Raw genomic sequence first — 24,685 nt, 5'->3', positions numbered from 1 at the left:
TATGTGTTGTATGGGTGTTTTGCCTCCATGTTTGTCTGTCTGTATAACAGTTGGATACAGTGTCCACTGAAGAAGAGGGAGTTGGATCCCCTGGAACTGGAATGATGTTTGTAAAGTACCATGTAGATGTTGAGATCAAACTGGGGTCCTCTATCTTAACTGCTGAGCTATCTCTCCCGCCCCCAGCATTGATTTTTAAAATACAGTAGAATGTATTTCCTAATGCTGAAACCCTTTAATACAGTTCCTTGTGTTGTGGTTACCCCAACCATAGAATTATTCTCATTGCTATTTCATGTCATGAATTGTGATGTAAATATCTGTTTTCCAATGGTCTTATGCAACCCCCTGTGAAAGGATTGTTCAACATCCCCCTCCATGTACTCCCCCCACAAAAGAGGCAGCAATCCACAGGTTGTTACTGGATAAGCCACCATTTTCCCAGTCCATTTTATGTTATTGGATATTTGTTTCAGTTTTTCTCTCATAATTGCTACAGGTACCAGGCCAAAGCCATTTGCATTTTCCCTATACCCAGTGTAGTTGCTAACTGTTGTCTGGGGTCATATTGCTGTGTGACAAGACTTACAGATACATACATGTGGGGCCCACCACAGATCAAAGTATAGATACCACCAAAATCCAACTTGGTGAATCAATGACTTTAATTGATGTTATTGACAAGAATGGTGAGGAATTTCTTAGCAGAACATAAATGACTCAGTGACATCTAGATTGACATAGCCCACCCCAGCACAGGTCACAGCTCACAGCCTGGAGCTCACCTCACAGCCTACAGGCAGCTCAACAGGTTGCGGAGTGTCCTTTCCTGGTGCCTCCCTTGGTCTAAGTCTCCTCCAGTCAGCTGGGCTTGTCAGAGATCGATTCTGCTGTCTGTTGTTGTTGTTTCAGGTACTTCCTGAAACTATTTTTGAATTCCTGTAGTTCTGGTTTAGGGGGCTTTTCTACAGGGAATATTTCTATCTCAGAGCCACTTACACAACAGGTGCATTGCTTCTCTACCAAGCCCTGTGAAGTATCTCCAATCACTGGAAATGGAATACCCCGCCATGTGACTTGAACTTAGAATCCTTAGTAAGAATTTTGTCTTTCATGTGTGTGTGTGTCTGTCTGTCTGTCTGGAACTTCATAGAATTAAAAACATTTCACATTATGAGGTTCTCATGTTCCTATAGACTAGTTATCAAAATCTGTATGTGCAGATGGGCCTGGTAACGAGGCAAGGCTCGTGCTGGAAAGAAGGACATAAGCGGATATGGAAGCTCAGGATAGGAAAGTAATCAGTAGCATCATTTTAAATCATTTTCTAAAGATTACTTTATATGGATGGAGAGTTTGCCTTTTAAGTGTTGAACCATGGACTAAGTGATAGATGTCTGGACATTGCTTATCAGTGCAGTCTAAAAGAAAACTAAAAGGCAAACAGAACAGGTAGACCAAAATGGCTCTCTTGAGATAGGAAGGCTACTCTGAAGGCACCTAGAGTTTGCATGTCTCTGGAACCCGAATTTGAGTCCTCTGGGAGAGCAGCAAACTAACTGCAAAGCCATCTTCCTAGCCCTAAGGCTATTTTTCAGTACTCAACCATAAAGCAAGATAGATTTTAACTCCCTATTGTGACCATTTAGAGAAAGCGCTAAGTCTGGAATTTGAAAGTGTGGTGCCATTTATAACATGTTTATAAATTATTTAGAAATTATTCCTAAAGCTGTGCTTCTGTTTTTGCAGTATATCATTCTTGTCATAGTGAGGAGAAGTGTCCCCCTTGTACTTTCCTAACTCAGAAGTGGTGCATGGGCAAGCATGAGGTAAGTTTTCTCTCCTGAGTGTTCTTTGCTCCAGTCAGAAATGTATAATTTAATTGCTTAAACATTGTTAGTCTTAGTTCTCAAAATAAATACAGTCCAGGAAGCAGGTATCGCCTTTCTAATATCACCTTTTTCATTATATAGTAAAATTTGCATACAATAAAAGTTACCAGGGGCTGACAAAATGACTCACAGGTAGAGACACTTGCCTTACAAACCTGACAACCTGAGTTTAATCTCTCTAACCTACATAAACAGTTGACTTCTGACCTTTCCCTACATGCCATAGCACACGGGCATGCACACACACAGTAATAATAAAGTGAGATGTGTATGAATGTTTTACCTGCATGTGTGTCTGTGTGCCTGGTGTCCATGGAGGCCAGAAGAGGACATCTGATCCCCTGGAACTGGAGGCATAGATGGGGTTGTAAGCTGCCATGTGGGTGCTAGGAATTAAACCTGGATCCTCTAGAACAGCTCTTCTGAACTGCTGAGCCATCTCTAACCCTGCAGCGTCTTAATCTAATTACAACCAAGAAATGCAGCTGACGTGACCATGAGAGCACATGCTGGGAACTAAGTTCTGGAAGAGCAGTGTCTGCTCTTTACTGCTGAACCATATCCCACCCCCAACACTAATTTCTTGGCATATTTGGGCCAGCAAGATGGCTCAGTGGATAAAGGCACTTGCTGCCAAGTTTGACCTGAGTGTGCTCCCCAGAGCCCACTTGGTGAAAAGGGAGAACCAATCCACAAGTTGTTCTCTAACCTCCATGTATGTACACATGTGTGCGCACACACACACACACACATTAAGTACATATGGAGAATGGACATGATCAAAGTACATTATATATGTATGTGAAATTCTTAAAGAGTACATTTTAGATGTTGGCTCCACTGTTAGAAGCACTTGCTGCTCTTCCACAGGAAGAGTTCCCAGCATCCACATGGCAACTCACAACCATTTGTCACTCCAGTTCAAAGAAATCCTGTGCCCTCTTCTGATCTGAAAAGGCATAAGCCATGTATATATACATGCAGGCAAAACACTTATGCAAATAAATAAATTTTAGAGACAAGTGTTTATTTAGGAGCCAGCCAGATGTTTTAGTGGGTACAGGTGCTTGCCAGGTCTGGCAGCCTAAGGTCAGGCCCTGCATCACGTGGTAGATGAAGAGACCCGGCTTTCACAAACCATCCTCTGACAATAACGTAGGGAGCATGGCACATCGTGATCACACACACGTGTTGTAAATGCATATTTATTACAGACAGTTAGGAAAATACTGTTTTGCCAAAGGCTTTGCACGTGTTAGGTGTACTGGTTAGTTTAAATGACACAACTGATGCAACCTATATATGCTGTCTGACAAGAGAAGAGAGTTTTAGTGAGGAATTACTTAGACCAGGTTGGCCTGTAGCTTTGTGTATGGAGAATTGCCAGTTAATAGATTTAAGAAAACACGGGGTCCTCCTTGTGTAGGGTAGAGAAATCAAGCTGAGTAGCAAGTAAGCAAAAAAAAAAAAAAAAAAAACCTGCTGAGTAGTCTCCTCTTGCTCTCACCTGTGAGTGTGCAGGGACCCCTTGCTCTCTCACCTGTGAGTGTGCAGCGACCCCTTGCTCTCACCTGTGAATGTGCAGCGACCCCTTGCTCTCACCTGTGGGTGTGCAGCGACCCCTTGTGAGTGTGCAGCGTCCCCTTGCGCTCTCACCTGTGGGTGAGCAGCGTCCCCTTGCTCTCACCTGTGGGTGTGCAGCGACCCCTTGCTCTCTCACCTGTGAGTGTGCAGCGACCCCTTGTGAGTGTGCAGCGCCCCTTGCTCTCTCACCTGTGAGTGTGCAGCGACCCCTTGCTCTCACCTGTGGGTGAGCAGCGTCCCCTTGCTCTCACCTGTGGGTGAGCAGCGTCCCCTTGCTCTCACCTGTGGGTAAGCAGCGACCCCTTACTCTCTCACCTGTGAGTGTGCAGCAACCCCTTGTGAGTGTGCAGCGTCCCCTTGCTCTCTCACCTGTGAGTGTGCAGCGACCCCTTGCTCTCACCTGTGGGTGAGCAGCGACCCCTTGCTCTCTCACCTGTGAGTGTGCAGCAACCCCTTGCTCTCACCTGTGAGTGTGCAGCGATCCCTTGATCTCACCCGTGAGTGTGCAGCATTCGCTTGCTCTCACCCGTGGGTGTGCAGCGTCCGCTTGCTCTCACCCGTGGGTGTGCAGCATCGCTTGTTCTCACCCGTGGGTGTGCAGCATCCGCTTGCTCTCACCCGTGGGTGTGCAGCATCCGCTTGTTCTCACCCGTGGGTGTGCAGCATCGCTTGCTCTCACCCGTGGGTGTGCAGCGTCCGCTTGCTCTCACCCGTGGGTGTGCAGCGTCCGCTTGCTCTCACCCGTGGGTGTGCAGCGTCCGCTTGCTCTCACCCGTGGGTGTGCAGCGTCCGCTTGCTCTCACCCGTGGGTGTGCAGCGTCCGCTTGCTCTCACCCGTGGGTGTGCAGCGTCCCCTTGCTCTCACCCGTGGGTGTGCAGCATCCCCTTGCTCTCACCTGTGGGTGTGCTGCTGAGCTCCTGAGCTCCTCCTCCCTAGCTTCCCTGCCATAAGGGATTAACCTGGAACTGTGAGCCTACCGCTGTGACTTTCTTAGGGTGTCGTGTCACAGCAACACACCCTAAGCAACACATAAATGAGACTAGAACAGAGATCAGACTGAGGAGTAAGGCTGTGGCTGTGATAAATCTGACCATGTCTTTGGAGGTGGAATATGGAAGACTTGGGGACTGGGCTGCAAAACTCATTGAGTGCTATTGGCAGAGCTAAATGGGCCATACTATTGGGAGCATGGAAGAAATGTGTGCCCTTGGAAGCTTCCAGGGGAAGCAAGAACTTAATCAGGAATTGGGCCTTATATTTAGTATTTTGGCTTAATAATCAGACTATGCTGAAGAAAAGCCATGATTGATGAGAGATCAGCACCACTGAGGCAGAACCTGTGCCTCCTAGAGACAATAGGAAGTATGTCCTTATGGTCAGCACAAAGCAGCTAACAGAGCTGTTTCCAGGGGCCAGGCTACATCTCAAGCCTGACATTGAGATTGTAAGAGTTACCTACCACATGGTACTGGTTTTGAAGACACAAAAAGGGTCATGGAGACCAGCTGAAGCCAGACACTATATGGTAGGGTCCAAGTCCCTACAGAGAGTCGTGGAGAAGCCATTGGTGAAGGCGAAGCCTCAGTAGCAATGGAGACACCCCCCCCCCAACAGTATTGGAGATGCCAGAACTGTGAGAGCTGCTGGTATGGAATGGATCCAGCCTAAGAGAGAAGCTATGTGTCCTGTGGATGTGAGTTGAAGACATGAGGCTGCCTAAGCCCTCTGGAGCCTGGAAGATAATACTATTACGATTGAGTTCCACATGTTGGACATTGACCTACAGGATTTTGGTCTTGCTTTAGCATAGCTGTTTTTATGCCCTAGTTCTTCCCTTTTAGAATAAGAATGTTTAAGTATGTAACTTGTTTTTTATTTTGCAGGAGCTCACAATTAAGAAACTTTGGACTTTTAAAGAGACTTTGGACTTTTGAAGTGTTGGAATTTTTGAAGACTTTGGGGGGCTTTTTTTGGAGTTGGACTATATTTTATATTAAGATTGTTACCATGAGATTTGGGGACAAGAAATGGAAAGTTATTGCACAAAGTGACATATTTGTTTGCTAAGTTGACATGAAATGAATTGTGCTGGTTTAACTGTCAACTTAACACAACCTAGAATCACCCAGAAAGAGTCTTAGTGAGGAATTGCTTAGATCAGATTTGGTTTATGGGTGTGTCTGTGGGGGATTGTCTTGATTGTTAATTGATGTGGGAAGACAAAGCCCACTGTGAGAGGCACCATTCCCTAGGCAGAAAATCCTAAACTGTGTGAACGAAAAAATCAAGCTGAACAGCAAGCAAGCAACATGCATGTATTCATTTCTCTCTTCCCTTGACTGTGGACATGATAAGACTAGCTGCTGGAGTTCCTGCCTTGACCTAATGCAATAATGAGCTGTAACCTGGAATTGTAAGCCAAATAAACCCTTTCCTCCTCTATGTTTCTTTTTGTCAGGCTATTTTATCACAGCAACAGAAATGGCAAGGGTCCTGTGACTCATCTATATCCCTAGCCAATGAAAGAAAATTGTGTTGTATAACCAGGGATATGTGATACTTGCTTCTCCTACTCCAAGATGACATATTTTCTAACCTGCTCTTGTTACTTCATAACATAATTCTTGATATCTGTAACATGTTTTCAATATTCTTTTATCTTTAGTGGACTTTCTTTTCTGTACATATTTCCTATGGTAGTTTTGTTTGTTTTACTGTGTAGCCCTGGCTGGCCTTAAACTCACAGAAGCCACACTGCCCAGCCTCCTGCGATAGCTCTTAAGTCTCTATAAATTGTGTGTGTATGTGTGTGTGCATGCGCTTGCTTAGAGGCAGGATTTTATATTGGCCTCAAACTTGCCATGTAGCCAAACATCTTGATTTCCTGTTTCTCTTGCCTCTGTGCCTCAGGTGCTGTGATTACAGGCATGTGCCACCGTGTGCAGATTGTGAATCTTACTTTCTCTGTTAGTTTATCTACCATAAAATACTCGTTTATTAGCTTTAGTCAATAAATAATAATCGAATATGTAATCTATGCCGGGTAACAGAGGAGGTGTGGGGTGACTGAGAAGTTAACAAGACCGACACACCCCTGCCTATAGGGATCAATCATTCAGGGATGGACATGTAGTCAGAAACAGACGGTTGTGAGTAGAGTAATTTGAGGACTGCAGAGTCCTGGGGAGATAGTTCCTGCCAAAGAAAGGCATTCTAGAGGAAGAAGCTCATACAGGACACTAAGGTAATACAGTAAGCCAGGCATGAGTCATGCATGGGAAGCAAGAGCACAGCGTAAGCACAAGGTCTCCCTGAGTCCAAAGTGACTGGGAGCATGTGTGTTCTACATCTGGAGGCCTCCAGTGTTAGAAGTCAGGTGTCATGGCATCTGGACACACTAGCATGTGCTTGTAAATCTCAGCATTAGAAAGGCTGAGAGGCAGATTGAGAGTTGAGGCCAGCCTAGGTGACCCCATGACAAAATTAAAAAGTCATAAAAATTATCTCCACATTCAAGGGCTCTTGAAGGAATTTGAGGGAATCTATGAGAGTGACCCTGAAGCCAAGCTCAGTAGCTCACTCCTGTAATCCAGCACTTGGGGAAGTGTAAGCAGGAGGATCAGTTCAAAGCCAGCCTGTACTGCAAGACCCTGTTTCCGAAAAGTAATCTTTGATCCCATAGTAATGAATTTCCAATGTATTTAACAGCCATGGGAGACCTAGAAGCAGATAATTTCTCAAGAAATAAAATGAGTTGGGAGTTTCTGTTGCCTCTTCATTTTTAAAAGTGTGTGTGTGAGAGAGAGAGAGAGAGACAGGTGGGGGAAGGCGTTGTGTGTGGAGGTAACGTGACAGCTCAGAGGAGTTGGTTCTCTCCTGTTTGGTTCCTGGGAATTGAGTCAGTTCATTGGCTTGGCTGCTTGTGTTTTTACCCAATGAGCCAATTTCCTACTCCCTGCCTCTGCCTTTTTCATGACAGTGTTACCTTAAGTTATCAGCTGAGAGATGTGATGACATAAGTGAATATTTAATTGCATAATACAGCCCTGCAGCAGCACCAAAGGTATCCCTGTACGTTAGTTTTTCAACTCAGAGCCCCATGAGACTGGCTGATGATGCATTTCATCCTCCTAGTTTGTCATAATGGGGTATTAGAGGTTTATTTCAAACTCATTCATCCTACCTCACTGTCTTGAGTGCCAGGATCTACCGTCATAGAGTATTTTCAAGGAGTCCCTAGTTACCTGGTCTCATCTTACCAGCTGGGGAATTTTGGGTCACATCTGGCTGCTGCCACTCTGTTATACTTAAACAGAGTTCCCACTTGTTTTTCTTTCCTAACCATTTGGACACCTGAAAATCTAATTACCTTTGCCGTGTGGTGGTGGTGGTGTATTTCCTTAATCCTAACACTTGGGAGGCAGAGGCAGGCAGATCTCTCAGAGCCAGTCTGGTCTACAGAGTGACTTCCAGGACAGTCAAAGCTACATACAGAAACCCTGCTGCCTCCAAAAAACTTTTCAGTTAAAAGAAGTTATGTTTTGTTTTAATCTTTGTAGCTATGTGTGCTGGTGCAGGGGGCAGAGGCAGGTGAATCTCTGTGCTTTGAGACCAGCCTACATAGTAAGACCCTGCCTCAAAACAAACAAGCAAAAAGAGCCAGGCACAATAGCGTGCATATGCATAGAATCCTAAAATCAGGAGTCCAAAGCCACCCCGGCCAGCCTTGGCTATTGGAGAGCCTGTTTCAAAACTCCCTAAACAGGGCTAGCTACATGGTTCGACAGGCAAAGGATCCTGCCACCAAGCCTGACGAAAGCCTGAGTTTAGTCCCTGGGACTCACATGATGGAAGTTGAGAACCAACTCCTCCAAACTGCTCTTTGACCTCCACATGGATACCATGATACACATACTAAATTCATGCATGTCAAAACAGAAACATACAGCTCTTTTCTAAAGAGTCTAAGGTCTAGGAACATAACTCAGTGGTACAGTCTTTACCTAGAGTGCCTGCCTGAGGCTCCCAGTTCAGTCTCAGTGCTGTATAAAAATGGAAGGTAAAAGAATGCATTCTGAGAGTGAAAACTCACCCAGAACCCACACAAAGATGAGAATCTGGCTACTTCTGTCTCTCCTAGTTACGAAGCAACATCCCCTGTCACCTGGTTGATATCTCTTGCGGATTACCCTGCAGTGCCATGCTACCCTGTGGGATGCACAAATGTCAAAGACTCTGTCACAAAGGAGAATGTCTTGTGGATGAGGCCTGCAAGCAGCCCTGTACCACACCCAGAGCTGACTGTGGCCACCCATGTATGGCTCCCTGCCACCCCAGTTTACCCTGCCCTGTGACAGCTTGTAAAGCCAAGGTAAGTGTTAACTCGGCTGATAGTGAATCCAGAATTGACTTCAGTGGTCCCCATATAAGCATTCTAGGAACTGCAAGTCATCAAGAGAAATCATACTGTCTGCACATGATACTGTGTGAGGTACTGGTGCTGAACCTAGTCATCGAGAAGAGATACAATACAACAGGACAGATAGTAGCTAAGTGTGATGACTCAGGTAGTCAGGACCATAGTGTCATAGTGGAGTAGTTAACCCTCATGGGCGTTAAATGGAGGGTTTAGTTTGGTCTGAGGAATCACAGAAGGCCACCCTGAGGAGGTGAAGACAGACAGATCATCTGGAGTCAGCTAGACCTTGGTTGGACCTGTGTCGAGTATGTGCACTGTTCAGTGGTACATTCTAGGTTTGTCCTTTGAACTAGGAGTAAGAAGAGAAGTAGTTTCCAGAAAGAAACCTTACGACCAGGACATGTGCCTCCTGGCGTGTCCTCCATTGCTGTGTCCTCAGCAATGTATGGTGGTTAGCATCTTCAGTCTGGAGAGAAGCTGATCCAGCCGTTCTCTGCTCTGGCTCGGTTTGGGAAGGCCTTTAAGAGTGAAGCCTGCCTGGTTCTCATGCAGTTCTGGTGTGGGAAGAGTCACTCTCCGCTAACTAATGTTCCAGGTAGAGTTACAGTGTGAATGTGGAAGAAGAAAGGAGATGGTGATTTGCTCTGAAGCATCCGGGACTTATCAAAGGTCAGTGCTGCAGAAATGCTCAGAAGTGGGTGGCTTTGCTTGAATGGGAGTCGTGTGCTGCTTCTCTAATGCTAGAGACATGCTAGGCAAATGGATGCACTACCACCGAGGAGGTTGGTGGGTTTCTTGTTATTTTGGGGTTGTTGTGGGGGGTGTGAAATTTCACATTTACTTATTGTGTGTACATACACATGTGCCATGGCGCACATGTGAAAGTAAAAGGACATTTGGGGGAGTTGCCTTTCTCCCCTCTACCATGTGGGTCCCTGGGATCAGAATGAGATTGTCAGACTTGGCTGCAAGCAGTTTTACCTGTTGAACCATCCTGCCAGTCCCTTAGAAAGATTTTAAAGTAGAACTTTGATCCAGGGCTGGAGGGGCAGCATAGCAATTAAGAGCACTCATCACTCCTCCAGAGAACCTGAGTTCGGATCCCAGGCAGCCTCTGATCAGACATGATTCAAACTTCAAAGAATCCAGTGCCCCCTCTGGCCTCCTCAGACTCTCACACAAGCACATGGCGCACACACGCACACACAAATAAATACATGAAATGAAAATAAATGTTTAGCGCAGAGGTCATTCTAATGTGTTCGAGGTACTTTACAGTGCCTTTCCGGGCTGTGAGATGGCTCAGCAGGTACAGGCTCACGCGGACCCGAGTTCCATCGCTGAAGGGATGTCCCTTAAAGGAGGACAGTTCCACCAAGTTGTCCTCTGACCGCCACATGTGCATCATGGCACCCGTGCCCCACCAACACACGCATACATCGTGCATACACAGTAATAAAATTAAAGATGTTTCCGTGCCTTTGCTTCCGCCCTTTTCATCCAGTTCCACCACGAGATAGAAGGGAAGATGTCTGGACATTAGGTAACCGCTCTAACATCCTACCTCTCCCTTTCGGTGGCACAGCTGAGGCACTGGGTCTTGTCACAAGCATGTGCCTCTGACTGATCTGGTAGATGTCTTTACAGCCTCCTGAAGCCTTGGCAGCCACGTGCTTGTGCAACGATCTGAGTATAGAAATGGACTGTTAGGAAACGTCTGGCTTCGTGTATCCCTGACTAGATGTGAAGGCGAGCTGTGACTGTAGCACCACAGCTGTGCCCCGACATCTGAGTGGCTGTTAGTTGGTTTTGCTCATTGCTTTTGGTTTTGGAGACAGGGTTTTACTTCATAGTTGTGGCTTGCCTGAACTCACTGTGTAGACTGAGCTGGCCTCAAGCTCACTGAGGTCTGCCAACTTGCCCTCCCCAAGGGCTAGGATCAAAGATTCGCCACTGTTTGTCTGTTTGAATACAGTATTAGGCATTGGCCTGGATTTCTGGAAATACAAAATCATGTTAACTCTTCATGTGCTGCAGCTTAGAATCTACTGAGGACATATATCATAAGCTTCCCGTGCAGTACTATGGCAAACATTAATAATAGATGAGCTTCCAAGGTCACACAAGCTATCGTGTGGTCAGTCCTTAGCACAGGGCTTCCTACGGTCCTGCAGTGTCTCATCTTCCTCTTTTTCATACTTCAGGATAGCTGCCATTTCGATGGCCTCTAAAATAACGGACATGCAGCTTGGAGACTCAGTGGAGATCAGCAAGTTCATCACCAAGAAGGAAGTCCAACAGGCCAGGTAACTCTGCAAGTGTGCACTGCTGCCTTCCAGTTCAGTGGTTTCTACAGGAGTTCATGTATCCCAGCCCTCCAAGGTAGAGTCTCACACAAAATGGGTCTGCAGTGGACGTGGCTGTTGAGGTTGTATGCACCACAACCACTGTGAGTCCTGCTCAGAACTCACCCAAGACCCAAGTGGGTTTTCCAAGCCTCACTTCTGTCTATGACGGAGAAAGTGGCAGAGGTCTGAACTTGTGTAGCCCGGCCCACAGAACCAAGGTCCAGAGTGGTAACTGAAGTGGGGGGACAGTCTGAAGCCACCAAGAACTGCTAGACCCCCTTTAACCAGGAGACCACCCATCTCCCTTGAGAAGGACCCATTTAACTGGGGCTTGGGGAAGACAGTGCTGGCAGGGTGTGCTCATGAAGCCTGAGAGACGGATGGCCTCCTAACTGCGGCCGAGCCTTGGGCTGCTGTGTCCTCATAGTCGACCTGAGATTGTCTCACTAGGTAGGAGCCGTGGAGCCTGTGCCCTGACCACTGTCTCATTTGTTCATCAAGGTTGCAGTGTGATGAGGAGTGTGCTGCCCTGGAGAGGAAAAAGTAAGTGTTTTCAGGAGCTTGTGTGACTAACAGGAGGGGCGGCCCCTCTCCCTCACCATCTGTTCTGGGTTCTCACCGCTTTCAGCAGAGGAATGTGCTCGAGAGTGACTGACTGAGATAAACCACTCAGGTAGCTTCCGCATGTTCAGAAACATGAGCAGTGCGGTTTTGGCATGGTGTCAACTTGGCATGGCACACACGCTTACTCTGTGACTGGCCGGCTTCCTGATCAGCAGAGGTAAGAGGCTATAAAAATGTTGAATGGGTGTTTTATTGTAGTGTAACGTAAGGACCTGGGAAGGTAGCTCAGTCTATAAAATATTTGCACCAAAGCATAAAGACCCAGAGTCAGATCATGATAGCACCCAGTCATGATGCCTGCAAGACATCCTGTCTGTCAGATCATGATAGCACCCAGTCATGATGCCTGCAAGACATCCTGCCTCAAAAAATAAAGTGGATCCCAACACTCTAGAAGCAGAGGTAGGTAGATCTCTGGGTCTGAGGCCAGTATGATCTATTTTGTGAATTCTGGGGTAGCAAGGGCTCCGTAAAAAGGCTGTCTCAAAAGTAGAATGATATGTGGAGACTGAGAAGGAAAATGACCAGTACCAGCCTCTGGTCCACACACACACATTACAAGCCAGGTCGGCCAGGCGTTGTTGCACGGCTCTAAGCCAGTGTCTGGGACGGAGGCTGGAGGATTCTTAAGCATCTGAGGCAGACTGGGCTACATGCTAAGTCTGAGGCCAGTCTGAGTAACTTACTGAGACCTCCCTCAAATAAAAAGGCGGGAGCTATAGCCAAGTGGTACAGCTGCCTAACACGCATGAGGCCTTATGTTCAGCCCCAGTGCAACCCCACAAGAAAGCATTTTTGTTCTTGTGCCTCTCCCACTCTAATCCTCCACCCCCCCATTTCTTTTTCTTTTTTGCAATGCTTAGCATCAAACCCAGGGCCTTCCTTATACCAAGCAAACATTAAGGCAGACGTCTTAAACTCACAGAGATCCACCTGTCTCTGCCTCCAGAGTACAAGGATTCACTTCATTTCTTGAGACAAGGCCTCTCCTTGCTGCCAATTTGGCTACTGGCTGACTAGGAGATCCCAAGCCTTCTGTCCACATCCCCAGCTCTTGCTTGTTGGCTGCCCAGCAGTTTTGTTTGACAGGGTCTCACTGTGGCACCCTCCTGACCTAGTCCTCCCTATGTAGGCTCTGTCTCCTGAGAGCTGGATGCTGGGATCATGGGATCTACTTTGAACTCAGTAACTCTCCTCCCCCTCCTCCTCGTCCTCCTAACCTGTTACAGAAATGCTCCTCCATGCTCTGATGTTCCTTTTCTGGTTTAATTTATTTATTTTGCATATATGAGTGTTTTGCCTGCACGTATGCCCACCGTGTGCATGCCTGATACCTCCAGATATCAGAACAGGGGTAATAGCCCCTAGAACTGGAGTTGTGGATGGTTGTGAGCCACCATGTGGGTCATGAGAACTGAATGTGGGACATCTGCAGGAGCAGTAAGTGACTTAACTATGTCTCCAGCCCTCTGATCTTTTAAAGATTTATTTTTATTGTAGTTATATGTCTGTATGAATGTATGTCAGGTATATGCAGCCTGAGAATCTGAAGTAAACTCAGATCCCCTGGAGGAGCAGAGACCTCTGTTGACCTGAGCATCTCTCTGTCCAGCCCAGCCCACCCCACCCTGGATAGTCCAGTGGCCCCTTGCTGCTTATTCAGGCCCATCTACTTTGCACATTTCCTATGCAGACAAGGCATTTGTCCTAGATTGCCTTTTTATTAATATATGTAGGCGTTTTGCCTGTGTGAACTCCATGCACGACTTGCATGTCTTGTGCCCATGCAGGCCATAAGCAGGTGTCAGATCTTCTGCACTGGAATAATAGATGGGTGTTATGAGCCACCATGTGGGTGCTGAGAATCAGGCCTGAGTCCTGGGAGAGCAGCAGTGCTCTGGATGCTGTCTGTCTCTCCAGTCCCCGTCGTATGCACACTATTTGAAGTAAGACAATAAAATCTCACGCCACCCACTCTGCTGTGGAAGGATGTGACTCACTCCTGTGTCCCATGTGTGTACACAGTTGTCACTTAGGCATCTCCGTTGTCAGCTCGGCTGGTAGCGCTACCCAAGTGTCTGTCCAAGTGACATCACCTTGTGACAGCTCCAGAGCAGCACTGTCCAAGTGTCTGTCCAAGTGACATCAGCTTGTGACAGCTCCAGAGCAGCACTGTCCAAGTGTCTGTCCAAGTGTCTGTCCAAGTGACATCAGCTTGTGACAGCTCCAGAGCAGCACTGTCCAAGTGTCTGTCCAAGTGACATCAGCTTGTGACAGCTCCAGAGCAGCACTGTCCAAGTGTCTGTCCAAGTGACATCACCTTGTTCGTGCTCTGCTTGATCCGGGCGTCTCTTGTTAGTATTTGCTTGCTTACCTAGGGGTGTCTGTGATATTTTTTTTTTTTTCTGATTGGTTAGTTGGTTAGTTTTTGAGATATGAGTGTTTGAGAGACAGAGGCAGGAGGATGTCTGTTGTTCAGTGGATCCTGCCATACAATTTCTTGCTATTTCAAAACAAAACAAAACAGAAAAGCCAAAGGCCGGGCATGGCCGCATATACTTGTAGTCCTGGTATCTGGAAGGTGGAGGCAGGATGCACAGTAAAGGGTTCGAGACCCTTCTTGGCTCACGATGAGTTTGAGGACAGCCTGGAGTACACGAGACCCTGTCTCAAACAACAAAGTGTGTCAGGGATGACCTCTGTGGTGAAAGGGGGGAAAGTTTCCAACCTATATAAAAGCATGTGCTGACGTTACTACAATCTGTGTGAAGCTAATGACCATCTCTTACTGCACCAAGCTCGTCAGTCAAACTTCATCATGGGTTTGCATGTATAGAAAACAGCATGGGGCCAAGGACGTCGCTCAGCTCATAGAGTGACTGCCCAGCATACAAGCAGCCCTGGGTTTGATCCTGGTACCGCATGAACCTGGTGTGGTGGGAATCTCACACAGAGATAGGAGGATCACTGTCACCTTCGCTGTGTTGCCATTTTTTTTGGCCAACATGAGACCATGTTTCAAAAACAAAACAAAAAGTAGATAGCCAGGGCTGGAGAGATGGCTCAGCGGTTAAGAGCACTGACTGCTCTTCTAAAGGACCTGAGTTCAATTCCCAGCAACCGCATGGTGGCTTGAAACCATCTGTAATGGGATCTGGTGCCCTCTTCTGGTGTGTCTGAAGACAGCTACAGTGTAGTCACATAAATAAAAATAAATCTTTAGTTTAAAAAAAGTCAGTAGCTAGGCTGTTAAAGTGCTGTCCATGGAACATGAGGCTGGAGTCTGCTTCCTGGCACCGTGTAAAAGCCAGGTGTGGGGCAGTGCTTGCTGTCTCAGTGCCGAGGACGCAGGCACAGGATCTTTGGTATTCATTGACTGGCTTGGCCTGCCCAACTCAGCAAGCCCCAGGCCCCAGTGAGAGGGTAGAGTGGACAGCATGGAGGACAGCACCCAAGGTTGACCTCTGCCCCCCATATACACCCATGTGCACCAACCTACCCCTTAAAGCCAGAACGTTCTGGATTCGGGAATCACTCGGGAGCCTAGAGACAAATGGCCTGTGAGTAGGGAGGGAGAACTACTGCATAACCTCCCTCGTCTCCTCCCGCATACTCATCTATTTCTCAATCACTCCAGGAGATTGGCAGAGGCATTCGACATCACTGATGACTCTGATCCTTTCAACGTACGCTCTTCAGCATCGAAATTCAGTGACAGCCTGAAAGACGATGCCAGGTATGGACGGGTAATCAATGCACTGTCCTAGCTCAGGCTGAGGGGCACGTCTAATTAGTATTGTAAGCCATGGTGATCAGTTATGTGTTTTCTTCCATCACTAAGCAGATCAAGTGAACTTACGTTGTAAGAAATGGCATGTTGTTTAGCTGTCCGTGTCCTCAAACATGGTTGAGGAGTAGTCCCCACAGCAGGAGTCTATGCCTGCCAAGGGCTACTAAGTTTTCTAAAGACGGATGGCTGAGCCGCCTCTCGCCCACCTCACAGTTGCAAGGTCCTTATCTAGGGCAGTAATAGATCCTGCTCTGGCCCTCTGTTGTCGGGCAGCTCCTGTCTCTGCCATGTTGTCCTCTCTGAAGCCTAGGCAGAAGGGGATGGAAGAGATTCCCAGAAGAGCAAGAGCAGCCGGAGTTAACTGCTGACTTCTCGTTTCAGGAAAGACTTCAAGTTTGTCAGTGACATCGAGAAGGAAATGGAAGCACTCGTGGAGGCCGTGAATAAGGTTGGAGCAAACACATCCAACTGGGCATTTCTCTGAGACCAGCTGGCTTTGAGAAAATATTAATAAACAGGTTTCAGAAACACTGTTTGCCTAGAGGGTTGTAGGGAAAGGTTGAACATGTTCAATACCAAGCCATTGTCATTCATGGAAACTTGGATTGCTTCCATTGTGATAGAAAAGATGTCTACAGTAAAATTGAGTATATATAAAGAATACTCTGTTAGGCATGGGCCACACGCCTCTAATCCCAGCACTCAAGAAGCAAAGGCAGGCAGGTCTTTGTGAGTTCAAGGCCAGCCTGGTCTAGAGAGAGTTTGAGGACAGCCAGGACTAAGCAGAGAAACCCTGTCTTGTGAGGGACTAAGGCAGGGAGTAGGGGGTCAGCAGTAATAACTGATTTCAAGTCAGGAAACACACAAGGCCCTCAGACGACTGAAATGCTGCCTGTGAGAGACTCTTATTTTTCTCAGAGCTGGGACAGAATTCCTGGGAAGACTAACGATGAAGACCAGGGAACAGACTGAGAACAGCCCCGGTCTGCCAGGGATTTCAGCGTGCGCTCTGTATGGAGGAGCAATGTAGTGCCCTAGGCATAGTGATGAACGCCGTTTACCCCACCACTTAGGACACAGACAGGTAGAGCTGTGCAACCTAGAGGCCAGCCTGATCTACATAGCAAGTCCCAGGATAAACTGGGCTACATAGTAAGATCCTCTCTAGTAGTAGTAGTAGTAGTAGTAGTAGTAGTAGTAGTAGTAGTAGTAATAGTAATAATAATAATAATAATGATAATAATAATAATAATAATAATAATAATAATTTGATAAGCAGCCAGTACTGCTTTGGCTCCCTGTGCAGCCACTGGGTTGAGGTCCAAGTGGCTCTCAGGGCCATATCTAACTGGATGGTCACCCTCCCAGTGTTCCCCTCGCCCGCTCCCATCTCCTTCCTTTCCCCTCTCTTCGCCCTTCCAGCAGGATACATCCTGAAAGGGGAACTTAATCATTCTTTTCTGAGTAGGAAGCCTGAGCAAATGTGTTTCTGTGTTTGTGTGCCTGTATCTGCATACTCAAGGGCTCAGTTACAAAAGACTGGTACAGGGATTGAGCGCTTCCTGTTCCTAAGTCTTTGGTGTATCTTGGAGATATCACCCCTCAGTCACCGGCTTCCTCAGAAAAAGCTGGGAGCTCTACCTCCTACTCCTGTTTGTAACCCTGTCCAGCACCTACACATGATAAGTTAGGGAGTGTGTTGGATTCCATGCTCACACTCAGAAAACCTCTGCCATTCAGTCACAGGCTCTCCAGGTGACTCCACAAGCCTGATGACTTTAGTTTCATCCCAGGAACCCACAGTGAAAGGATAAAACCAACTCCCAAGACCGTCATCCGAGCCGTACAGTCATAGCAGAGACCCAAGCGGGCAAACATAGAGTAAAAGTCAGCCGTCCTTGAGCAGCTTTGTTCCTGTGGTGTAGGGAAAAGGCCTGAGCGTTTTCTCTTTCCAGGGCATGGTGCTAATTGGTCTTCTCCCTTCCAACCAGGGAAAGAATAATAAGAAAAGCTACTGCTTCCCTCCCATGAACAGAGACCACCGCCGCATCATCCATGACCTAGCCCAGGTTTATGGCCTGGAGAGTGTGAGCTATGACAGTGAACCAAAGCGCAATGTCGTGGTCACTGCCATCAGGTGGGTTGACCTTGCTGTCACAGGCCCGACACTGGGAGTCACTGTGTGCTTTTATTATTTCCTCTTCCTCCAGGGATTGGAAGAGAAAGCATTTCTCCGGAACAGTCTTTTCACCATTACCTAAAGATCCAGGCCAGAGAGCAAAGCCCACACCTCACTGCACAGGGCAGGTCCACCCTAGTCCCCAGGTCACCTCACTGCACAGGGCAGGTCCACCCCAGTCCCCGGGTCACCTCACTGCACAGGGCAGGTCCACCCTAGTCCCCAGGTCACCTCACTGCACAGGGCAGGTCCACCCTAGTCCCCAGGTCACCTCACTGCACAGGGCAGGTCCACCCCAGTCCCCAGGTCACCTCACTGCACAGGGCAGGTCCACCCTAGTCCCCAGGTCACCTCACTGCACAGGGCAGGTCCACCCCAGTCCCCAGGTCACCTCACTGCACAGGGCAGGTCCACCCCAGTCCCCAGGTCACCTCACTGCACAGGGCAGGTCCACCCTAGTCCCCGGGTCTCCTTACTGCCTTGATGCCTTGCAGACACCAGAGGTGGCCTCTCTGCAGGTGGAGGAGTTTGAGCAATGTGTGCTCGTCATGCCTGTGCTCCTACTCCTGTCTCCTGCTTCTCCCACTGACTCTAATCTTGGCATGGTGGGAACAGAAAGCATGCTGTACTCTGACTCTGTGTTGTCATCAGAGAAAATGGAGGTGGAAGTGTGAGACAGGAAGGGACGAGAATCACCATCTGACCCTGAGGGTGTTGGGAGAACTTCTCAGGGGAAAGTGGGCAGCAGGTCTGTCAGGTGGGCAGGAGGGACAAGAGGGAATGCTCGTGATTCTCTCTCCTCAGCACTCTGCTTTACTCTTCACAGAGGGAAGTCCATCTGTCCTCCTACCACGCTGACCAGTGTTATTGAAAGGGAGACACAGACACGGCCTCCACCGCCAATTCCTCATCACCGACACCAAGCAGACAAGTAAGGACTCTTAGCTGCTTTTCCGTAGAACTTTTCAGGCAGAGGAGCTAGGGTAAACTGCCAGGGCTACAACTGCCATCGCTGGCCTCCCGAGGCTTGTCTTTAAGGTATGGTGTCCAATAGGCATGGACTGGGGCATCAGACACGTTTGTTGAAGCCAGCAAAGCCTTCAGAGGATTAGTCACTTGGGGCCAGCAAAATGGCTTCACAGATAAAGCGCTGTGTGAGCATGGAGGCCTGACTTCCATCCCAGGACCCGCATAAAGTGGAAGGAGACAGTAAACTCCACAGAATCTGTCCTCTGACCTCCATACACATCATACTCATAAATGTTTTACGTAGACGGTGATGTGTAAATGGGTTTTTCTGCGGCTCCAGATAAATTAGAACGGTGCAGTTAACACACATGGACGTGGGATGGGGGCAACCATTGGCAGTGAAGGAGGCAAGTGGGAATTTCACTTTTTCAAAGATTTGTTTTGGACGGTTCAACAGTAAGCTTAGACAGTGCCCAAGGGGAAACGTGGTTTTGGAAAAGGAAAGAGGGGTACATCATTTCGGGGTGACTGTGCTGACACGAAGGCTTAGAGCATCAAAGGTAGTGGCGAAGGTCACACACATTCTACGTGAAAACCGTGGCAGGAGCGTGGAAGCCATGGGAAGTTAGATGTGGGGTGGGCTTCAGTGAAGGTGCCATGCAGTACAGGCAAGGCTTGGGTTGGATGTTCACGGTGGGATCGTTTCAAGAGACAGTATTTGCCTTGCCTGATGGATAAACCTGCATTTACAGACCCACTATTAGGACACAATCATTTTACTATAAGTAAATACATTTGCTGTAAGTGAAATTTTATTGTAGTTGAAAGGAGAAAATAAAATCACATCAAAGGCTGAGTTGTGGGGGCCCACACTTTCAATCCCTGCATTTGGCAGAGGCAGGAAGATCTCTGTGTTAGGGGCTAGCCTGGTCTGCAGGACTGTACAGAGAAACTCAGTCTCATAAAACCAAAAAGAAAAAATAAATCATATGAAAAACCAAGAAAATGTTTTTATGTATCTGTATTTGCCGGATGTATATGCACCACTTGCATACCTGGGGCCCACAGAGTCCAGAAGAGCGTGTTGGATCCCTACCACTAGTTACAGATTTAGGTTTGGGTTTGTTTGTTTGTTTTGAGACAGGGTCTTGTATAGCCTTGGTTGGTCTCAAACTCATTGCGTAACCAAGGATGACAAGAATTCCTGATCTTCCTGCCCCCACCTCCTCAGTGCTAAGATTACAGGTTGATAGGTTAGAAAACATGAAGCCACAACTGTATTCAGTTCCACTTAGACACAACTGTGGGGCACCATTATCCTGTCCCTGCCATAATCTTTTCCTAGCCCCTTTGCTTGGTTGGGTTTTATAAACTTTTTGTGGAAATTTTTTAGAATAGAAAAAATGTTGGACTGGAGAGATGGCTCTGCAGTTAAGAGCACTGACTGCCCTTCCAGAGGTCCTGAGTTCAAATCCCAGCAACCACATGGTGACTCACAACCATCTGTAATGAGATCTGGTGCCCTCTTCTGGTGTGTCTGAGGACAGCTACAGTGTGCTTATATCCATAAAAATAAATAAGGATTTAAAAAAAGAAAAATATTAATGTAAAACAGCCTGCTAGGCTGTTAGCAGGTTTCAACAGGCACTGGCCCATGGGTTCCTGCTGTCTTCCCAGAGCTGCACAAGTGCCGAGCCTGCTGACCCCTAACTCCCTGAAGACCTAGGTTTATCTGCCCTGGAGAAGAGCAGCTGATCATTCTCTGCTCTCATTGCAGGAATCCCGGGAGCAGTAATTTACAGAAGATCGTGAAGGAGCCGGTGATTGACTACTTTGACGTCCAGGACTGAGAAGATAGATATATTTAGATAAAAGGATAATGCTGTGCACTGGAGACTCATTTGCCGGCAGATAGATCATGCCCGCCCCTCCTGCCTGGCATGGCCGCAGCACCCGTGCTGTCTTGTACCGATACAGCCAAGCATGAATGTGTCAGAACCCCAGTCTCTCCAGCCCACAGACCCCTGGCTCCGTGGCCACTGGATTTTTAGTCACGTTTTTGAAGAGGCTGCTCACACCATCACTGTGATTACTAAGAGACTGGGCGAGTATCAGATTTTATTTGGATAAACCAGAATTTTTATCCCAAACTGGCTTTGTGGCACTTGGTGTCCCATTTGTTCCTCCGTGGGCCTCACCTTCCTCATGAGGAAAGACACACGAAGCCCTGACCATCAGTAAGCTGTCTGGAACCATGTGTCTTAACCCTAGCCATCTTATCCAAAAGCTTCCGCTGTCTCTCACGACTGGTCAGGTTGCTGATAGAATTCCATTTTCTCAAATCCCTGGCATTCTCTCACCATGTCACCAAGCCTACCCAGAACAGTTGAGCTCTGTCACAATGGTAAGACCTTGGGCAGGCTCTTCTGTCGTGTTCACAACTGTGGGTCTATGCACTGTCCACTGTAGCCCTAAGTTCTCTGTGGTTGATAGCAGCTCTCACATAGACAGCAGGACGGGGTAGCTTTTCCCTGGGCTTTCAGCAGCCACAGACTCTCCCTACATCTGAGCTCTGAACCACTGTTCCGATATTCAAAGAAGTGTGTGGACAGTCCAGGGCCTGTGCCAAGTGCCCTACTGTAGGCCTCCAGCCTCCTTAAAGCAGGCGTGTGCCACCTGTGTCGGCCCCCTCTGCACAGGCTGGACTCCTCTCTTTGTTGGTTTTTCTTTTTCTTCTCTTTCTTTTTTTTTATGTTTTTTTTTCTTTGTTTTTGTTTTTTGTTTGTTTGTTTTGGTTTTGGCTTTTTTTCAAGACAGGGTTTTTCTGTGTAGCCCTGGCTGTCCTGGAGCTCACTCCTGAAGATCCATCTGCCTCTGCCTTCTGAGTGCTGGGATTAAAGGCATGTGCCACCACCGCCTAGCTTCTTTTTGCTTTAAAATAAACTTTGAGCCCCCAAAACTTGGAATCATTAAACAAGGTACTTAATTTGTACTTTTTTATTTTGTTTTTGTTTTCAACAGGATCTCACTAAATTGCTTAAGCCCATTTAGATCTTACACCTTCAACCGTCCTTCCTCAGTCTACTGATGCTGGTACTACACACTCTATCACCAAACCCAGCTGAGGGACACTGAATGTTACAGGAAAAAGCAGGCTGCTCTTTGGTCCTGGAAATCATGGGGACATGGCAGCAGGGACAGGGGACTGGAGACAAGTGATGGGGACAGCAGAGCCTCTCTTTGGGCCTCTTTAGTACGGTCTGTGGCCTCACACAGAACAGGAAGTCTGCAGCTGTCATCCAGGGGTCTAGGTGGGTGATGTGACGTGTGTAAGAGAGGGAAATCTGACTTCTGAGCCGAGGATCAGAGCTCAGGGAATCCCAGCCCTGCCACTTGGAGTGGAGCTCTTCCTGCTTGGCCTGGGATGTGAGGATTAAAGGAGTCACAGCCTGGGGCATCAGAGATGCAGAGTGCATGAGCACAACACTCAGGTCTGGGAAGAATGTAAGCATCTTTTGTCCACAACACTAATCAAAGAGAGGGTGATACCTGTTGGGCCTCTCCTGGTGAGTGGATGCCCTGTGCCAGCCCCACACTGGGCCTGGAAAAGCGTGAGGGAGGGAGGAAGGGAGGAGAGAACTAGGGATGGGCCCTCGAGGCTGATAGTGACTGGCTTCTGAGTCATGAGGCCATGGGCAAACCTAAGCAGGTAGCAAGGCTGGATCAGCAATTCCAGAAGAGATGACTCAGCAGTTAAGGACACGGGCTGCTCTGCTTGGGGACCCAGGTTCAATCCCAACACCCACATGACAGCTCACAACTGTAACTCCTATTCCAGGGCTTCTGACACCCTGGACATAAGCCAAACACCACTTTCCATAAAATAAAATATAAATTTTTAAAAAATGTGACTTCCCAAGCCATCTTAAAAAGAAAAAGGTCTGGATTCGACCATAGACGTCTTCCTGACCTCAGCTGGAAGTGTGTGGGAGGGAGTGAAGGCTGCTTTGAGGCAAGAAGCCCAGGAGGCTACAGAAGTAGCTCAGATGAATGGTGGGGCTGACTCTAGGCTGAAATTCAAGTCAGGGAAGTAGGCTAGTAAGCCAAGGGTCGACAGGAAGCTTGTCTCTTGTCCCCAAGAGGGCCCCGGAGCCCAGTGAAGGCAAGCTATTCTCATGGGTCTAGCACATTCTTCACTTAGCAGTGACAGACACAATTGTACACTAAGGCAAACAAGGGAAGACAGCCACCACCTCTGCCTCATCACGGAGAGAGGGAGCCACGGGCAAGGCTGTCTTCTGGTTCCCAGCCCCATGCTCTCAGCCAGAGTTCCTGTGGGTCAGAGATTTCCAGAGACTGAGTTCTTAGTAATATTTCTGCTGGCCAGCATGGCTGGCTCCTTTCAACCTTAGGGCCATCCATGTGTGAGTAGCTGAAGATGAGAGGTCTTACTGACCGCAGGTCCATGGGAGACAGCTCTGATCCTGTCGGCCATATTCCAAAGGCCAGCCCTAGTAAAGAAGGCTTGCCAGAAGAGGCTGTTCTGTAGATTTAAGTTCGAGGAATTCCTTCTCATACTACTGTCTCCCTCCCACCCCACATTTATTTTATGTATATGAGTACACTGTAACTGTCTTCAGACACACCAGAAGAGGGCATCAGATCCCATTACAGATGGTTGTGAACCACCATGTGGTTGCTGGGAATTGAACTCAGGACCTCTGGAAGAGCAGTCAGTGCTTTTTTTTTTTTTTTTTTTTTTTTTTTGGAGCTGGGGACCGAACCCCCAGGGCCTTGCGCTTGCTAGGCAAGCACTCTACCACTGAGCTAAATCCCCAACCCCGCAGCCAGTGCTCTTAACTGCTGCACCATCTCTCCAACCAGTGCTGGACTTCTAAATTCCTGTCTGAAAGGAAAATTGAACAACTCTTCTAAATGAAGAGACATGGCCAGGCCAACACCTCAGCCTTCACTGACCTAACCTCAGTCACTCACACCCAAGAGAGAGAGTTCTCACACAGCACACGACCTCTGCAGATCTCCCATGGCATTTTAGAACTCAGGGTTTCCCAAAGCAGTCCTGGAAGCCACTCTGGTCCCTCAGCTGACACACAGTGTGTGATCCCAGTCAGGGATCAGGGTTGATGTACAGTACAGGAGGAAAGTAAGTAAGTCTTCAGGAAAATGAGCTTCAGCCCTAGCTTCCAGAAGCAGAATTCACTTGGGAGTCCTTCCCTGTGGTCCAGGAAACTTGTAGCTTGGTGGTGTTCTGGTGTATAGACATAGATGTGGGGGCAGAGAGCCCAGCTGAACACCGAGGTGTCTGGGTTGCTGCCTCAGTTTACTCTGACCCAGACATGTTGCCTACAGTGGGAATTGGGTTCTGCGTCCACAGGGTGAAGTGCTGGCTCCTAATCACGTGCTGAGCAGATCCTGCTTCCTCCCAGTGAGCCAATGACTCTCCGCTGTGTGCCGCCCTAAGCCATCATAAGGGGAGGTGGAGAGTCTGCGTGCCACAGGGCATCGAACAGCTAAGCCTCCGGCCCAGACCTGCAGTCTTAGCAGGTAGCATGGGTGGGGGTAGGGAGAAACGGAGCAGTGGTCAAGTGGCCCTGGTGAGGCTGCAGCTTTCGGTGACCCCGCTTTGCTCTCCTGCTGTGCCAACGCAGCACAGTTGTGAGTGAAGGAGTCTAAAGTCCAGCTCCACCCTTTCCAGAGACCTTCTGTAACAGTGGGCAGCAGTCACAGAGATAACCACCTGATCAGCGTCAAGCTTGACCAACCCGTTCATCTTCCACCCTTCAGAGCTCCAGAAAATAAGTTCCTTTCCCAAGATTACTCATGAACAGCAGGGGACCTGGGATCCTCACTAGGTACCG

General features: G+C 48.0%; 2 protein-coding genes across 2 annotated transcripts in view; both read left to right on the top strand.

Moving 5' to 3' along the window:
• Positions 1–7,242, top strand: part of Nfx1 (nuclear transcription factor, X-box binding 1) — a 44,067-nt gene extending 36,825 nt beyond the window's left edge. Inside the window, exons 15-16 of the mRNA XM_032905028.1 lie at positions 1,750–1,829; positions 5,361–7,242. Of these exons, the coding sequence (XP_032760919.1) occupies positions 1,750–1,829; positions 5,361–5,411 (131 nt within the window). The 3' untranslated portion in view covers positions 5,412–7,242. The remainder of the gene's footprint in view (positions 1–1,749; positions 1,830–5,360) is intronic.
• Positions 7,243–11,137: 3,895 nt separating this feature from the next.
• Positions 11,138–21,798, top strand: LOC116900574 (transcriptional repressor NF-X1-like). The gene is made up of 7 exons (XM_032902324.1): positions 11,138–11,202; positions 11,746–11,787; positions 15,377–15,604; positions 16,040–16,106; positions 17,650–17,795; positions 18,664–18,768; positions 20,584–21,798. The coding sequence occupies exons 1-7, from the start codon at positions 11,138–11,140 to the stop codon at positions 20,654–20,656; spliced, it is 726 nt and encodes a 241-aa protein (XP_032758215.1). The 3' UTR covers positions 20,657–21,798.
• Positions 21,799–24,685: the final 2,887 nt, after the last annotated feature.

The sequence above is a fragment of the Rattus rattus genome, chromosome 1, assembly GCF_011064425.1.
Source record: "Rattus rattus isolate New Zealand chromosome 1, Rrattus_CSIRO_v1, whole genome shotgun sequence".
Lineage (NCBI taxonomy): Eukaryota > Metazoa > Chordata > Mammalia > Rodentia > Muridae > Rattus > Rattus rattus.
The sequence above is the reverse complement of the archived record's forward strand: the minus strand, read 5'-3'. Positions and strand labels throughout refer to the sequence as shown.

Excerpts from the sequence above, each read along its gene's own strand:
- LOC116900574 (XM_032902324.1), top strand. The coding sequence starts at position 11,138 with ATGCAGCTTGGAGACTCAGTGGAGATCAGCAAGTTCATCACCAAGAAG. Across the intron at positions 11,788-15,376 it reads GCTGCCCTGGAGAGGAAAAA|CCAGAACGTTCTGGATTCGG; the intron begins GTAAGTGTTTTC and ends TACCCCTTAAAG. Across the intron at positions 15,605-16,039 it reads AGCCTGAAAGACGATGCCAG|GAAAGACTTCAAGTTTGTCA; the intron begins GTATGGACGGGT and ends TTCTCGTTTCAG.